The sequence below is a fragment of the Macrotis lagotis genome, chromosome 1, assembly GCF_037893015.1.
Source record: "Macrotis lagotis isolate mMagLag1 chromosome 1, bilby.v1.9.chrom.fasta, whole genome shotgun sequence".
Lineage (NCBI taxonomy): Eukaryota > Metazoa > Chordata > Mammalia > Peramelemorphia > Peramelidae > Macrotis > Macrotis lagotis.
The window spans coordinates 714,189,592-714,209,321 of NC_133658.1; the positions used below are offsets into that span (position 1 = coordinate 714,189,592).

Genomic DNA, 19,730 nt, shown 5'->3' on the forward strand with positions numbered 1-19,730 from the left:
CTTTTATTCTCCAATCCAGGGCACTAATTGAACTAATTGAATGACCTTACAGTTTGATCAATTTTTCTCTCCAGGAATGGTTTAATGATTCTTTGTCCATTCAATTAAATTCATTTATTCATTTCCAAAGCATTTATTACATACCAAATTAAAGTTTGAAGGCAAAAATATATCATTTTTTGAATGATTCAGAGAAATACAACCTATCAAAGTCAAGTGATGTGTACATTTATATCAGAGCCAGGAACTTATATGGAGAGAAGTTAAGATTTTTTTTCTAATGATGATTTACTCATTATTCCATAATCCAAAATAACCCGAGGGAGATTCATTTTATAGTTGTTGTATTTTGTGATTATCTTATTCTGTTCCCTTCTACACCAAGCTTCTGTGATGCATTGCAGAGATCACTGAATCCAGAGTCAGGAAGATATGAAGTTTTAAATACTCCTTAGAAGGAGAAACAGAAGAATCTCCATTGTCCTTGAGTCCTTGGTGACATGGAAATCTTCCTACTTTTTCAGTCTATTTTTAAACCTTCTAAATAAGTACTATTAGACTCCTACACCAAGAGTTATAGCTTCCTTAAATTGAGAGATAAAAGGCACCTTGTTTATCATGCTAGCATATCTATATCATAAGAATGAGTAAAATGAGATCAAGAAAGCCTAGATGAGGTCCTCAGATTGAGATCAATATTAAGTGGAAATGTCAGAAAAGTATATCTTTGTGTAATTATCTCTAGATTTGAATAAAAAGACTTGGATTCAAATTCCAGCTTTATTTTAAAATACTTTGTGTTTTGGATTTGCTTTTTCAAATTCTTCATCTAGAAGTGAGGGTTGAATTACTTTGATATCTAGCTTATGCAGTTGTTGTTAGTTTGAAATAAGGTCAGGTATCATAGTGTTGGATAAGAAGTTGGGGAATCTGGGTTCAAAGTTTAATTTTGTTTCTACTTACCCATATGATCCAATTTTAAAATAGGTTATACTCGATGAGCTCTTTTGTCTTTTCCACCTCTAAATTGATGATATTTTATCTTTGATACTATCATTTGTGAACCCAAGCTTCTGCATCCAATCCCATATTATTTTTTCAACATGCTATGCTACCTCTACTATTCACAAGGTAACAGTTTAATAGGCAATTCCTGGAACTAAAACAGGATGAAATTTTTTTTATTTTTTAAAAAGATTTTATTTGAGTTTTACAATTTTCCCCTATTTTTGCTTCCCTCCCCCACCCCAAGAAGGTAGTCTGTTCATCTTTACATTTTTTCAGTGGTATACATTGATCTAAGTTGAATGTAATTAGAGAGAAATCATACCCTTAAGGAAGAAAAATAAAGTATAAGAGATAGCAAAATTACATAATAAGATAATGTTTCCCTCTAAATTGAAGATAATAGTCTTTGGACTTAATTCAAACTTCACAATTCTTTCTCTGGATACAGATGATATTCTCCATCACAGATAGCCCCAAATTCTCACTGATTGTTGCTCTGATGGAATGAAAAAGGGTTGATTATCAACACTTTGTTGCTGTTAGGATGTACTATGTAAAATTGAATTTGGAGTAAGGATTATTCAATCCATGACATTTGGCAAAATTAAAGTGCGGAAAAGAGAAGTACCAGGTTGGAAGGTTTCTAAAAATCTGATCAGAGGATTGATGCATGGTGAAATATATAGAACCAGGAAAATAATATACATAATAATAATCACAATATAAATGGGAAAAAATCTCTCTCTCTCTCTCTCTCTCTCTCTCTCTCTCTCTCTCTCTCTCTCTCTCTCTCTCTCTCTCTCTCCCTCCCTCCCTCCCTCTCCCACTGCCTCTGCCCTCTCTCTTTCCTCCACCCCTCATAATTTTTGTACCTCTTTTTCCATTTGCTCTACTTTGTTTTTAATAGAGCTTTTCTCATCTGTATATCTTTTTTCTTTTATCATTTGGTCAAATCTGTTTTTAAAGTGTTATTTTCTTTAGTATTTTTGTTTTCCCTTTTATAAAGCTGCTGATTCTATTTTCATAATTTTCTTTCATCAATCTCATTCTTTTACCCAAATATTTTCAATACCACTCATCTCTTAATACTTCCAGGAATTCTATCTGGTCATAGTTCCATTGAGCATTTTTATTTGAGACTTTCTTTATAACTGTCTTCCCATTGTTTTCACTTCCCCTAATTTTATATTTTGGTCTTCCTTGCTGCTCTAGTAGCTTTGTATGATCAATTTATTTTTATTTTTTTTTGTTTGTTCATATCCCAGACTACTCTTGACTTTGAAATTTATGTTAAGGTTAGCACTGGTGTACTCAGTGTTCTGGTCTCTACTATGATGTATAAACAGAAAGGATCCCTGTTCCTCTCATGCTGGACATATACTCCTCTTGGCCACGTGACTGCCACCTGGGCTCCTGATCCTTTCTAACTGACTGTGAATGCTTCACTCTGTTCTGGAATTGTTACCTTAAACTGCTTATATGCAGTCTAGCTGCTATTCACCACCAGCAAAAAGTCCCCCATAATCTCTTTCTAATCAATTTTTCTTTTCCCTTACTGTCTCTAAACTGAGTGCTTCCAAAGTTGTTGCAAGTGATGTCATGACCACTTTCAAAGGTTGCGCTACATTTCTGAGATTAGATCTCACTAACTTGTTCTACTGGTATCTTGGACTGCAAATGCAGTGGCCACTCATGGAACTAATCCAACTACTGATTAGCATAACTCACTTTTTTTCTGATCTGGGGAATTTTGCCTGTCTTGCGGCAGCCTAACAAACTGGAGCCTCATCATCTTGATTCTTAACTTAGTTCAAACCCACAATTAGCATAGCCTCTTCAGCTCAGAACTCCTGAATTCAAGTGGTCTGCTAATTAAGGTTTTAATGATTCAAAACAAGTCCCACCATACACTGCATGTATTGCTCTTCCCTAGAGATCCTTAGGGACGCCCCACACCAAGTTAGAAAAGCACTGACCTGAAAAATAATGCAATTTTATTCTATCCTCCCTTTACAAACATGGAATTTACTTTTCTGAAGTCACTTGTGCTTAACTGAGTGCTGGGCAAAAATAATATGACAATGAATTATACCACTTCACAAAAGCTTTTTCACTAAATACTATCTACTACCCTCATTTTTCAGTTCATCTCCAAGAGTTAAACTTTTAAAAGATTTAGTAATATTTGTCAGTCAGACAATGAAAAGTAATTCTATTACTACTACTATTCAAGATTCAACTTAAACTGAATGACAGTCTATGAACTTAATCAATTAACTAGTTCATTTCACAAGCAGAAAATAAATATAGGGTCAGCTAGGTGGCGTAGTGGATAAAGCACCGGCCTTGGAGTCAGGAGTACCTGGGTTCAAATCTGACCTCAGACACTTAATAATTACCTAGCTGTGTGGCCTTGGGCAAGCCATTTAACCCTGTTTGCCTTGCAAAAAAAACCTAAAAAAAAAGAAAATAAATATAAACTATTCCATACAAAAAACACAACATATAACATAGGAAAACTAAATTGGTATATTTTATTTCTACAAAAATGTATAAATATTTAAATTTACAGCAAATATCATTTTACCATTGAACTATTACAACATTTAAAATGTGTAATTTTATGCACAATCTACTTTTACAAATTCATGAGATTCGTGTCTCAAGCATGTATTCAGGAAGTTTAGAAATGACTTGTTAAAACTGTCAATCCTGGCTAAATAAAGGCACCAGGGATCACATCTCCTTTAAGTCTCAATTTTCCCAGTGCTACTTTTAGCTGTCATTGAGAAAACAGAACCAACTTTTGACTGACCAAGTGAAAAAGGCAATGCAATTTTCACTTTTTTAAATCACTTTAGACTCAACTTAAGTCATTTTCTAATAGCTTCCTATTAATTTATGGAAAACTGACTGAAATGAGGACAACATCTAGCAAAAGCCTGGTGACATTCCTCAAGTATGTTATCATTACTATAAAAGTGATTTTTGTCTCAAAAAGAAAGTAACTAACAAAGCTGCCCTGAATAAGGAGATTTGCTTTTTGTTTCTTTACAGAGAAAATTCCTGGAGAAGTCAATGAACATTAAAAGAAAGACATTGGACACAAAAATTTACACAATCTAATTGAAACACACCCATGATGTTCATTCAACACCTCAAAATCATAACTAGTATTCATTTATCAGCAGTTTAAGCATGGTGTAGTCACACCAGATGTGTTCAGAAACTGTACAGAACAGTTCATTTTTATCTATTTCATATAATGATATACAAGAGAAATAATGATGGAAACTGGAAGCCATCTGGGCAGAATCCTGAAGCCAAAGGTATTGCAAATTAAAGAAATTCTTGCCATCCATTGAATTAAAAATTACATTAGATATGTGCAGGTAAGAGGTATGTTGAAAAAAGACTGTTATTTGGTAGCATTTATCTTTAGTTCCTTATAATTCCTAAAATCTGCACACTTGTAAAAGTAGCACATTTACTAAAGATGCATCTAGAATTAAAACATTTATAAAGGAGTTGCCTCATATGAGAGCAGATTCACAAGTTCATAAATTTAATTATTGGTGAGACAATCAAATTTTTGTTACAAGGTAAATTTTTTGTTATAAAGTGCAGAAAATAGAATATAGATTAATAGTAATTACTTCTCCATCTTAAAACTGATCTTGGGATGGTTTATATATATATATATATATATATATATATATATATATATATATACAGACATATATGTTCTAGATATATGTGTGCATATTTGGATATCTCCTATGTATATGTGTGTATATGTTTATGTATCCATATGTATATGTATCAAAAGTTTTAGAACTGTAAGAACCCTCTGAGATTAGTTCAATCACATGAAATTCTATGAGGGAAGACTAGAGTAAAGGAAAATAAAGTGATTTCCTTATGTAATTAGTGTCAGGATTGAAATTCCATATTTCAAACTCCAATTATCCATGGAACTTATTGCTTTTATATTTAAAAATTAGGTCTTTCCTTTTTTTTTTACTAGACGCAGAAATCACAGCCAAATTGAAATGACTTTCATATTCCATGGATTTGATTCAATATCGTTCATGCACTGAGGTCTAAAGACATAATGATTTTTGTGAATCCATCACTCTACATTCTCAAAAGTTATTGGGAGATGGATCCCAAAACAGTCCAAATGAATATTGTCCTGTTGAAAACAAGTTAAAGAGGCTAATTTCCACCTGAATTCCAAGAAAGAAGATAATACTTGTGGAGGATCAAAATAAATTTTCCCCCAGAGTTTATTTCCAAGAAAACTTAGTTTAATCTATAGAACTGGAATGTTATTTGACAGAATTTAATTGGCTATCTATCCTTTAGAAAAGAGATACATAACCTTTTCCAGGTGTAAGGATTGTCTATTTTATGGTTAAATAGTTATTATGAGTTTATATGTAAGAATTTAAATACTTCTGAAGCATCAACAGAATAATAGTTAAAGGCTTCCTCTTTTTTGATTTAGATTTCTGATTTCTTTCTGAAATCAGAAGTCAGCATACATAATGGTCCAGGAGCCTGAACAAAGGATTCCCATACTATACCCAGTTATGACTCTACATGTCAATCTTCTCATCTATATAATGAAAGGACTGGGCTACGTTGTCTGAATTCACTCCCAGGTGTCTCGCATTTTGTTTCTACCAAAGAAAGTACATTAGACATTGATGTAAGATAAAAAAAATGTGTCCCTTATTATTTTTCTGAATTCAAAAGCTCTGAATATTAGATCTCCCATTTATCAACAATAAATAGGAAACTCCAAAATAAAAATGCTTCTATTGATATAATGTAGCAGTTGAGATAAAAAAGAAAAATAACAAACCATACTGCTCATTTAAAATGTCATTTCATTTTTAAATGAATACTTTACTCTTCTGAAGAAAAAAATCCTTTCTGTTTTACTATACAGAGTTCCTTGTAAAAGGATTTATCTATTCTTGATACCAAAGGGAATCTAGCCTAACTAAAATTCTCTGAAATAGACTTTAAACATAGTGCTGTAAATGTAAGAGGTACAAGTTCATAGAACTCTTTTGAAACAATTTGCTGATCATTATTTTATATAATTCTGTTTTAAGTTCAAAAGATATGAATGTAGTTGGTCTGGAAGGATTGCATGAAGTCACCTTTGTTATTTCATGTCTCCACCCCTTTGGCCTAGGTTCTTAAAGATCCTTTGGAAATGAATCACGATCATTGATTATTAATGTCTGATATAATAAATCTACTTTTAGCCTTATGCTGTTATTCAATAATGTTAGATGACAAAAAATATCTGGTAGTACAAAAGCTAAAATTATGGACTTGTTAAAAATACCTGTTTATTTTCATTTGAGTCATACATATGACTGAGCAAATGAGAAGCAGTAGAAATTTATTAATTACACAAACTTTCCAGTCAATCTAGTCATCAGAGTGATTTCTAATTTTTTTTCATCTTCTTTGATATTTTTCTCCCACTCCACATCAAATTTGACCATCTATATGTCTATCAAGATCTATCTTTATCAAATATTTAAACCCAGTGGCAGGATATGAAAAGTAGAATAACCATTCAAGTACTATATAGTGGGATTATTATTATGCAATTAGAAATCCAACCAATTATCCATTTTTCTAGACAATACAAATGATATTTTGATACCATGAGCATAAATAGGAATAACTGACTGTCAGAATAGAGGATTTGACTCGATACCCTCCCTAATGTGGAGAGAATTATGACATGCAGGGACACAATGCCCTGTACATATCCAGGCCACATAACCTAGAAAGAGGGGTATCAGATGGCAGGTAGTTAGGAGTAGGAGAAGGAAAATACAATAAGCAAAGACCATGCTTCCTTTGGTTGGCAGTTATGTTACAAGGGATACATCTAAAATTTCCAGTTACTTAGGAATATTAAATACTTTCCCAAGTGAAGAAGGCTTCTGTGACTAAAAAGAGAATCCTCCTAGATGTTGCCTTTTATGATATTTAGTCTTTAGTCTTTAGTTTTATGGAATAAAAATAACTTGTTCCAGAAATCATTGATTCTCCTGATTGCTCTGGTACTAAGCTAGCACTTTCCTTTCCTTTCTGGGATGTGCAAGGTAAAGCATCTAGGACAATAGTAATGTTGGAAAGTTTATGGAAGAGCTTTTTGAAAAAGCCCCACATCTTATGCTTCTTTTGCATTGCATGGAGTACTTCCTTTCCTGTCTTCATTACCTATTTGCCTCGAGCTGCTATGCATACCCCCCATTAAAAAGAAAGAATCACCCTTAGAAAACCTCTTTAGGCAAAGTAATGTTCAAAGGTGTAAAACACATGTATATAGGTGCACAGAAATATTAGGAGAGATTTGACTTATTCTCCATAATTCCCTAATTTCTCATATCTCCTGGCCTATTCATGACCAATGCAATTGTATCCGTAAAGACTTTTAGAGGGACAGAAATGAGTGAGCTGGTGTTTTCAGTCCCACAATGAATAGGTAAATTATATGGGCAATGGAAGATATTTATACTTTTACTACCGTTCAATGGTGATTTCTCACCGCAATGTGGAGGTGATTCTTGTCTATTTCAATGGTCTTTGTATTTCTGTCTAGGCTGGCTCAACTAAGTTCTGAAAGGCATATTACTCAAAGGTTAGCAACTAGGTGATGTGATGTTGTTGCTGTGGATTTCTTGAAGGACAAGAATGCTTCAACTTCATTCTTGTATTTCCAGAAGCTAGTACAGTGTTTCTTACACTACACATGATAAATAACTGCTTAGTGAATTGAACTGTCTTGAAATAACTAAGGTACTGAGAGAATTTGATCTGAATCATTATAGAAAGCACAGCAAAATGCAATTGTGAATTAAGAAATAATATTTAGAAACATATAAAATTAGAATGTTCATATGTATTTACCACTGGTAGAAGTACACGAAAATGGAATTTTGAAGCTCCTCTACTTTCTTTTATGGGAAGTCACATTAAAAAAAAAAAAGAGCAGTGACCTCTATGAAAACTTGCAATGCTTTAGAATTCAAAAGTGAGAGAATTCAATCTCCAATATACCATTCTGAGTATCTGTACTGCACAACTGGGAGACCATAGTATGTGAAGCTTAGAGCAAAATGATCAGATGGCTTCAGTGTTTCTACATTTAGACACAAAAGTCAGTGATCAAAAACTAAGTTTTAGACATCCTCTCTGACTGATTCTTTTGGGTTTTACTTAACTTTGAAGTGAGGAATAACTGGAGTTTGGATAATTCACTCTTAGCTGCTATTATCTTTTGGTTACATTAATTTTAATTTTTTGCTGTTAAAATTTGAATTGTTAAAACCAAGAATTTAGGATTTAAATGTTTTAAAATTTCTCATTTTTTTTCCTTGGAGAGAACATGAAATATTCATCATATATAGTGAGTTTACTGCTTGGGTATCTCATTAATTTAGTTCTAGGCTGAGTCTTGAAAAATAAAACAAAACATGAAGCAGTAATTAATAATTACTCTGTGATTCCATGTAGGCTAATTTGAAATAGAGTAAGTTCATAAACAATCAACATAATCCTTCACAAAATTACTTTTGTAAGGCATTTTATAAGATGTATCTTTTCAAGGAATATACTGTGATGTCACAAGAATGATGAAAATTTTAAAAATAAAAGTTCAAGCAAACCCTGTCAGATAAAGTCAAAAGGGATATATATATATATATATATATATATATGTGTGTGTGTGTGTGTGTGTGTGTGTGTGTGTGTACATACATACGTGTATATATATATATATATATACATACACACACATATATGTATAAACTCACACATAAATATATCACCAAATCACTGTGACATTTGTAATAGCATCGATGATCTTTATAGTTCCTAAACTGTGCTTCATTTAAACAGATATAAAAATTTCATAGGGAGCTTTAGTAAATCTGTCCAGAGCAGGGTAAACAAACCACTGGTCATAATGAAGGTTTTTAAGATTCTCATTTCCCCAGGAGAATGATGTCTTCACCTGACTGAAATTATAGATAATGTCAATAATGTTCTTAAGGAAATATAGTGACACTCTTTTGACTTCAGGCACTCAAGGTCATGTTGCGGAGGAGCCACTGTTGGGATCGGTTTCCATTGCAGTCTTTCATGGTAGGTACCATTTTGTCATCTTCTGAAGGCTCATCAAGACACTGATTGCTGTTGATGTGTTTCAATGTGAGTTTCTAAAAAATATAAGCAATGAACATTTATTTTCAAATATATATCTGTGTATATTAAACAATCATCAAACAACTCAACAAATCAAATCTAGCAATAATAATATTATGTTTTTTCTTAGTGTTGAGCACAGATTAACATTGTGGTATATATTTTATAAAGGAAAACATACTCATATAACATTTGATTAATAATCTAGATTAGAATTTTAGAATATTGTGTGTGTATCCATTTGGCAGCTTGATGAAGCCAAAAAACCCTTCTCAATAATTTATTAATTTAAAATGCATGCAATAAAATTCATAGGATTAGAAAGAAAACAAATTATATGAAAATTCAGTTATCAAAAATTTTAAAAATTTAATAATATAGACCAGGTTAAAAACTAATGATCTAGATTATTATATAAACAGAATGATTTGATATACTGGATAGAATACTATATGGAAGAAAGAAAGATTGGCTTCAATCTTATATTTCACTCTTATTGCTTGTATTGTGGTTAAGTAACCTGACTTTTCTGAATCTCAGATTTCTTGCCTGTAAAAAATGTCAGTTATATTTGTATTAACACAGAGGGCCTTAACACAAACTGATATGTAGAGTATATCATTAGTATTACCAATTGCATGTCTTTGGGATTGTCAATTGATTTCTGTTTTCTCATTTGTAAAATAAGCTAAAAATACCTGTTCTACTTACCTCAAATAGTTGTGCTGGGATTAAACTGAAATAAATCAAGTGGGTGTATATTACAAAACACTGAAGGCCTATTTAAATGAAGATGAATTCAATTGAATTGAGGCTTTATCATTATTTTTTCCTTCTGTATTTACATATATATCATATATTCAAAATATTAAAATAGTCAACAGAAGATTAAATCTAGAATCATCCAGGATTGCAAAAGTCCAATGGCTAAGGGAATTTTAACTGAACAGTATATACCAAGATATCTCAAGGAGATGCTTTTCTTATGTATTAGTTGTTTGGTATTCTTTCAGTCAGCATGCAAAATATATCACTGGATTATACAATACGTGCAAGATATTAGTAATGGAAAGAGAGTATTTGATAAACAGCTGGCAAAAACACCCCCTCCCCCTCCACACACACCCACCAAAAAAGTAGCTGATATTGTCAGCAGTATATCCAAATTACTCAGTCATAGCAAGGAGTGGCTTTCTACACTGCAGCTAAGGTAAGAGTTATTTGGATGATAGAAAAGGAAATAAGATCCAACATTACTTTCAGGGTTCAAGTTAATAAGAAATTTTAAGAATAGAACTATGATTCTAAAGTCAGAACACCTGAGTTCAAATTTAACCTTAGACACAGCTTGGTCAAGTTATTAGTTCTATTGTCTCAGTTTCTTCAGTATCTATTCCTCACAGTTTAGTTGTGAGGATCAACTATTTATAAAAAGTGCTTAGAATAGAGATTGACACAAAGAAGACTCTATGTAAATGCTAGATATTATTATCATATTCATTATTAATACATTCCTTTTTAATCTATTATAACATAAAGAGAATTAAATTATATATAATAGATAGTAGGGAATTTGTTATACCATATCAAAGAAAAAATAACTACATGTTCTAAAAACATATATATGCATATATATGTATATATATACTTTTTACATTTGTACTTTCTTTTTATATTTTAATCATTGATAAGGTCCTTGGGCAGAGTATTAAAATAAAGTCTTTTTTGATTTTACTATCTATTTCCATCTTGTTTGCAAATACTTACTATTATTGAAGAATCTTTAGAGAAGTTTTCAACCTTATAGTTGGATTGATTATTTGATATATGTGTTGATAGTATTTCAGCCTAGTTTCATGGATAGTACATAATATTCTGTGGAAACTAAATACCCACAAGGCAATAATACTTATATGTATTATCTACTCAGGCAAAAAAGAAAATTGTTATAGAAACATCAAAACCTATCATTTAGTATTCATGAAAGTTTTAACTTGTATATTGTGGTGGCTGTTTATTTTTTTTAAATCACATACGAGGAAACTAATTCATTTTCTTATGTTTTCAACTCTTCACATTTTAACCATATTTGACAAATAGTTTAAATACTCGACTGAAAACTGTTGCTGTCATAATTTTTTCCATCTTCTCCAGGCAACATCTGTTTAGTTTATCTTCATGTTCTAGGGTCTCACAGCTTATGAAATTGTATCTGCAAAGAGTATGGAAGTACATATTATAGAAGACCTATCTTGTAGTAGATAGAAGTGTTATGAATGTTACTTTGGAATGGAATACAGTTTTTCCACTGGATATGGTAGCAGATGGAGCACATCCCAGAGTGTTTCTTAATTCCACTGAGGGTCTCTGATGAAAGATGTGTTTGACTTTAAGAGAGCATAACTGTGCTATTAAATGCAAAACTATAACTCATTGTTCTGTCAGGGGGGAAAAAAGACTTTAGGAAGTGCCCTGGAAGTGCAGGTTTTAAAAAAGATTAAAAGAAAGGCTTTAGAGGAATTTGGAGAATAAGGCAGAGATGAAAGTACCTAATCATGTTTTATATATTTGAAAGTTACTGCAACAATTTTTAACAAGGAAAAAAATTTGGCACATATTACTTATGTCCATTATTTCACTGTACTTTAAGAAAGCAATACTTTACTAACAAATGACCTTGGATTGTATTGCTGAATGTACTTCACTTGGATATGGTTTAGACCAGTTGCAAAAGGTTAGTAAAATAAAGTAGCTTGAGACGTTATTCTATTGCCTGATTTATTAATTTAATGTTCCTTTAATTCAGTAAATATTTTTATACAGCTATGTAAATATATATATTAATTATCTCCAGAATTATCTTTCATTACCATTTATTAGTACAATTAAATAGCCTTTTAGTTTGGTCTTCTATTCATTAGTTCAAGTCAAAACATTTCTTTTATGAAATTCAGGTAAGAGACATTCCTTTAATACTAAGGATCCTTTATCCAAAATTTGCTTTACTATTTTCTGTCACTTCTTAGGATCCCTTGCTTCTAAGACTCAATTCAAGGGTTACTTCCTGATTAGTCCTCCAACCCTAAAGTTCTTAATTTTCTTTTGTTCCAATATTTCTTATTTATTTATTGTTAATTATGATTATAGATTAATCTAATCATAATAATTGTTGAAATATTAATCTACTCATAAATTTATTGTTGAATTCACTAAACTTAATTAATTAAAAAGGGTTTTCCTCAAAACTTCCAGCAGTATATAGTTTCTTAGCATACACATTTGTAAAGGTAGCTTTACATATTTTCACTGTGGTAACTTGGTAGTCATCAGTTATTTTGCTCACTCTGAGACAACCTTGGGTGACTATGTGAAGTGCTGTGTGGGTCTACATGACAAAAGGAAAAAAAGAGAATGAATAAAGATAACATAATTAAATAATTAATGTTTTATTAATTAACTATTAAGTATATTTATTAATATAATTAATGCATATTAGGTATTTCAAGGATATTATAAACATGTTAAAGGCACTGATTATTTCACTTCATTTTTATTTTCCCAGTGACAATTACCAAAACTTACAGTAGAGTTGTCACTTAATACATATGTTTTTATTGAATATTATCTATTAAAAAGTTTATTTTTATTTCTTATTTAATTTTTTTCTCAATTTCATGTAGATTTTTAACATTCATTTCTTAAATCTTTGAACTCCACATTTTCACCCTCCATCCCTCCCAATTCTCCCTTATTGAAAAAGCAGCTTGACATAGATTTGCAGTCATGCAAAACAATTACATTTAATAAATATGACTTGCATTCAAAATACATGACAATGTTACTTAGAAAAAAATTAAAATAAAATGAAACTAAACCTCTGTCTCAAAGACCATTTGTTAGTACTGTATTGAATAAAGTATTGGATTCAAATAAATCACTGCAAAAATAATATTATTGTTCTATTATTTTAAATCCAAATAATCTCGATATGGAAAATTAGAATTAGGAAATAATTTTTTTTAAGATACAAAAAATAAACGTTTCATCAAAATCTTTCACACTACTTCTAATTACGGTTTTCTACATCAGCTAGCAAATCAGAAAAGTTTACAGAGAAGTTATTCCTTTATTTTTCTGAAATATAGAAAAGTGCAACCTAGTCAAACTGTAATTATTTATATATATATATATATGAACTAAATATTCATATTTTAAAATTGTCATTATAAATGGTTCATAATCTATAGGATGAGTACTAATCAAACACAAGACAGAATTTTTATATATTTTCTTCTCATATTCAAAATATAAGCTTTATAAGAACAATGAGTATTTTGCTTTTAGCTTGGTATTCTTAGAACTTAGCAAAGTATTTGGCATATACAAACAAACACTAAATCATTTAAAGAATTAATTCATCTTAACTGGAAAGTACATGGAAAAAAGAATTATTGTAATGTTTTCAAATAACCAGATGTTTATGTTGTTTAGACAAAACTTTAAGAAATTTAATTGAATCTTTTAGTTTACCATGAAATTTCATTTTTTTAGAGACAGGAAGTAGTATAGTGTAGTGCAGAAGTATCAAACTCAAAGAGATCTGGGAGTTAGAACTCAAAATTACTTAGAAAGCAACAAATTAACATATATTTTATTTATATTTCTATTTAGTATGTTAAACATTTTCCAATTATATTTTTATCTAGAACAAGAAGAACTGGGAGCTTTGTAGATTACATAAGAATTTGTCACCTCAGGTATAATAAATATAAACCAGTCTCAGTGACAGGATATCAAAGGTTTATAGACTGATTTCTATTAATATTGACTGAGAAGTCATACACTATTCAATTCACTCAAGTTTTCATTGTCCTCAATGACTAAAAATTGAAAAGAAGGTGCCATTCTGCTTTTGGAGAAAAAATTCCTCAATTGGAACTCCCTATAGTGATGAAATTATAGGTTCTGACAAAAAGGAAAGACAAATTTAAGCAACCTCAAAACATATCACGTTCCAATACAATCTTGTATAATAACAAAATATTTCTTTCATATTTTAAGTTCATGTATATAATATAATTATAGATAGCAAAACTGGGAAACAATTTTGTCATTGAAGTTAAATCACCACTGAATAATTGACATGCTAAATCAATGAAAATCTAAGAACAAGACAAAGCACTGTCAAAATATCTCAAAATAAATATTTTTTACCCCAAATTTTGAAGAATCATATAACATAATGTCAAACATAACTTTAAATTATACACCATTTAATGTAGCCTACAATACCAACCTCTAATAATTGCTAGAGTTTGTAATCAATAGGATTGTTAAAAACTTTCCTCAAAACTTCCAACAGTGTATAGTTTCTTAGCATCCACATTTGTAAAGAACTACCATCACACATTTCCACTGTGGTACCTTGGGAGCCATCAGTTAGTTTGCTCACGGTCAGACAACCCTGAGTGAATATATGAAGAATTGTGTGGGTCTACATGACAAAAGGAAAAAAATGAATAATGATAAATTGAAATATAGAAATAGTAACAAAATATATCCTGGGATAACATGTAATACTTTTACTGGATTAAATATAATTCATTATAACCATACTTATGCATCTGTGAGGAAAAAAAAATATTAGCCGATTTCAATGTAACAATACCCAGTAGCATGTAATTATTAAGAATATAATCTTCATTTTCCTCTCTCTCTCTCTCTCTCTCTCTGTGTGTGTGTGTGTGTGTGTGTGTGTCTTTGTTTCTCTCTCTCTTTCTTTCTCAGAGGGAGAGCCTGAGATTTTATCAGTATGGGAGTTCTAAGATGAAGAATTTCTCCCTTTTAGTGTATATTAGCACTAAAATGAAGAATTTCTCCCTTTTAGTGTAGATTAGCACTTTTATTTTCTTAGATGGCTAACATAATGAAAAGTGACACTACTTGTCAATAGTTACACAAAAATTATGTGTCTGAAGTAGCTCCTGAACCCTTGTCTTCTTTATTTTGAGGCTGACATTCAATGCTCCACACTGTGCAGTCTCTCATATTGATAAAAAGGTTATAAAACCTTATGATCTGCAATGGTACTGCATGATATGTAAGACAACAAAAAGGGATTCAAACAGTACATTTCTTCAGTAAGTTTTTGTGTTTCCTTTTCAAGTTGGTTAATTTTACTTTTTGATGAGTTGTATCACTTTTCTACTTGTATTACTTTTTGATGAGTAACTTTTTTTTTACATTTGGTCATTTTTACTTTTAAATAGTTTAATTTTTTTCAGTCAATTTTTCATAAGTCTTTTGCATGGGTCTCATTTCATTTTTCCACTTTTCTTCCTCCTCTCTTCTTGGTTTATTAAATTCTTTTAAAGATCTTCTATGATGTTTTAAAATTTAGGTCAATGGATAAACTTTTTTGAGGTTTCCTATGTAAGTAATTTGTCACTGTTTTTTTTCTTCTGAGATGGCATTTTTATAATCCCTATCTGAATTGTAGATTTCTATGGTTAATATTCTCTTTTCTTTTTTGCTCATTTTGTTATTTGAACTCTGCCACTGGAGTAAAGGATTTATAGTCCTAAGTCTTTTGCACTGTGATCAAGATCTGGTCTCCGGTCTCTGGCTTACTGCTTGCCAAAGTGTTGCCTATGCAGAGGTTGTTTCCTCCTTTATGCTCAAACAGGCTTTGCATTTGCTGTGGTTTGCTAGACTTTTCCTGAGTTTGGGACCATCCCTGATATTCTGCTGACTGTAATGGGACCTAGGCTCATATTTAATCAATCCAGGACCTGGACTTCTACCAAGCCGAGCTGGAATCTGAATTGCGCTGTGGCTGACACTTCCATTGGATTTCTCACTCTCCCATCTATACTGGGCTATACTTTCCCTTTTACCTCTGAAGACAAGACATTTACTGAAAATTCTACAGTATATCTTGAGGTTCTGGTACCCCAAAATTTTTTAAATTATCTTTCTTGTATCTATTTTCTAGGTCAAATTTTTTTTTTCTAAAAAGTACTTTATGTTTTCTTCAATTTTTCCAGTCTTTTGATTTTCTTTGATGGCATTTGGTGTCTCATAGATTCATTAATTTCTGTGTCCAATTCTAATTCTTAGGATTTTATTTTCTTCAGCTACTTTTTTGTGTTTCCATTCTCAGTTAGTTAATTTTGCTTTCTTCCTTTCATCTTTAGTTTTCAAATTATTTTAAAGCTCTTCTATAAGGTTTTTAATTTGAGTCTAACTCATAGACTCCTTTGATTCTTCCCATATGGGCAATTTGTCTCTGTTTCCTTCTAAGGCAGCATTCTTATCATGTTCATCTGTATGATAGCTATCTATGATCTTTTAGGTTTATTTTTTACTCATTTTGATTGTTTGAGCTCTGCTCCTGGGGTCTAGGGAGTATAGGCTCAAGCATTTTGTGCTTGGACTTGGGGTCTGAACGCTGGCTTATTGCTGATCAAGATGTTGCTTATGCAACCCAGGTGTTATCTACACAGAGATTTGTTTCCTCCTTTGCGTCCAGGCTCTGCCTATGCAGTAGCTTGTTCCCATACCAGTTTTTTCTTTTGCCTCAGTGTTCCCAGGTTCAAACTTTGGCTTGCTGCTGTTGCTGGCTTACTATATAGCTGTTGGGATCTGGTTTGCCCTGTGGCTACCAATCTTCCACTGACTTCCCCACTCTTCTGCCTAGCTGGGTTTTACTTTCCCTATTCCCTGAAAAGAGAGAGACTTTCACAGAAGATCCTCCATGATGTCTACAGTTGAAAATTATTCTCAATCTAGTCTTTTTGGTGGGATCTGTAATATCAAAATCCCTGTAGAGGCTTCACATAGTATTGTTTAGGGAAAGGCTCTGGGACCACACTAGCTTCCTGTTGCCACCTTGGCTCTGCCCTAGAATTCTCCCATGGTTTCTTACAGAACAGCAGTACTCTCTCACATTCATATATAATAACTTTTTGAGCCATTCACAAATTGCAGGACATCTCCTCAATTTCTAATTCTTTGATACTATAAAAAAGAGCTGCTATAACTTTTTGTTTTTACAAGTCTGTCTTTTCCTCTTTTTTATGAACTCTTTAGGATATAGAACAAATAGTTGTATCTTGGATAAAAGGTTTTATTGCCCTTTCATCATACCTCCAAATTGCACTCCAGAAGGTTTAGTTTAGTTTATAACTCTATCAATACTGCATTTGTATTCAAGTTTTCCCAAATTCTTTTCAAAATTGATAATTTTCCTTTTTTATTTTAGCCAATATTTAAAGTGTGAGGTGGTACATCAGAGTTGCATTAATATGCATTTCTCTAATCACTCGTAATTTAGAACATTTTCCATTTGATTAGAGATATAATTTTTTGCTGAAAACGGCCCATCCATATTTTTTGACCATTTATCAGTTGGAGAATGATTTTGAATTCTTTTAAATTCAATTCAGTTCTTTACATAATGTGTCTTTTGTCAGAAATACTAGCTGTGAAAATTGTTTCCAGGGTTTCTGAAATCCTTCTAATATTGGCTGCATTGGATTTGTTTTTGCATAAACTTTTTAATTTAATATAATTGAACTGATCCATTTTGCAATTTAAAATGTTATCTATCTCTTTTTGGTCATATACCTCACCCCTCTCCAGAGATCCATCAGGTAGAGTATTTCTTTTTCAGATGGAGAGGAGGTTATAAGGGGAAATGAATTATGAATTATGTCTAATTCATTTACTCATTTCAATCTTATTTCAGTACAGGATATGATATGTGGGTCTATGACTAGCTTTTGCCATAATATTTGTAAGTTTTCCCAGAAGTTTTTTGTTAAATAGTGAGTTCTTATTCCAAAAGTTGGAGTATTTGAGTTGATCAAGCAGTAGATTTCAGTCATTTTCTACTGTATGTTTTGCAACTAATCTATTTCACTATCCTCTTCTCTTTGTTAAGCAAGTATCAAATAGTTTTCATTACTGACATTTTATAATATAGTTTTAGCTTTGTTATAGCTAGACCACACTTCTTTATATTTTTCTTTCATTTCCTTGATATTTCTGAGCTTTTCTTCCTCCAAATGGAATTTGATATTATTTTCTCCAGCTCTTTAAAAGTATTTTCATAGATTGATCATGTGGGATTAAATAAATAGTTTAATTTAGATAGAATTGCCTTTTTAATTACATTAGATATGCCTACCCATTAGCAATTGATATTTTCCCAATTATGTATATATAATATATATTTAAAGAATTATCATACAAATAAAAGGATATGTATCCTTTTATTTGTATGATAATTCTTTTTTATTTTCATAAAATTTCTAGCCTAAAATTCAGAGATCACTTTCTAAGTATTTTATGTTGCCTAGAGTTACTTTAAATAGACTGTCTCTTGCTTGCGGGTTTGGTTGGTCATATATATAAATGATTATATTTTATGTGGTGTTATTTTATATCCTACTATTTACCAATGTTAATTGTTTTAAGTAGATTTTAAGTTGATTTTCTAGGGTTCTCTAAGAATACCATCATACAATCTGCAAAAAAAGTGAGAGTTTGTTTCCTCATTACCTATTCTAATTCCTTCAATTTCTTTTTTTCTCTTACTATTAAAGGTAAAATTTCTAATACAATATTGAATAATAGTGGTGATAATGGGTTTCCTTTCTTATTTTATTGATAATGTTTCTAGTTTATTTCCACTACATATATTTTTTGCTAATGGTTTTAGATAGCCTCTGTGTATCCTTTTAAAAGAAAGCCCATTCATTCCTTTGTACTTTAGTATTTTAAATAGGAATGACTCTTGTATTTTAACAAATGCATTTTTAATATCTATTGAGGTAATCTTAAGTTTTCTGCTAATTTTGTTATTGATATGATCAATTAGGCTGATTATTTTTGTATTGAACTTCCTCAGTACATCTGGTATAAACCCTATCTGATCATAGTGTATTATCCTAGTACTAACTGGTTATTTATTTGCTAAAATTTTATTTAAATTTTTGTGTCAACATCAATTAGGCTGATTGGTCTATTTTTTTTAATTCTCTATTTTGACTCTCTGGTTTATCTATCAGTGCCATGTCCATATCATAATAGGGAATTGGCAGAATTTATTCAGCTTTTTTTTTCAATTAGTTTATATATAATTGAGTTTAATTGTTCTTTAAACGTTTGGTAGAATTCAATTGTAAATCCATCTGGGTCTGAAGTCTACTTTTTTTTTTAAGGATTTTGCAAGGCAAATGGGGTAAGTGGCTTGCCCAAGGCCACACAGCTAGGTAATTATTAAATGTCTGAGCCTGGATTTGAACCCAGGTAGTCCTGACTTCAGGGCCCGTGCTTTATCCACTGCGCCACCTAGATGCCCCTGAAGTCTACTGCTTAGAGAGATTATTGATGGTTTTGTCAATTCTTTTTTTCCTGAAATACAGTTATTTAAGTATTTTATCTCCTATTAATCTAGGTAGTTTATATTTTTG

At 31.3% G+C, this 19,730-nt stretch overlaps 1 protein-coding gene across 1 annotated transcript in view; it reads right to left on the minus strand.

The window, feature by feature from the left end:
* Window positions 1-4,772: 4,772 nt before the first annotated feature.
* Window positions 4,773-19,730, minus strand: part of GALNT13 (polypeptide N-acetylgalactosaminyltransferase 13) — an 870,176-nt gene continuing 855,218 nt past the window's right edge. The window contains exon 12 of the mRNA XM_074215960.1: window positions 4,773-9,266. Coding sequence (XP_074072061.1) covers window positions 9,126-9,266 — 141 coding nt within the window. The 3' untranslated portion in view covers window positions 4,773-9,125. The remainder of the gene's footprint in view (window positions 9,267-19,730) is intronic.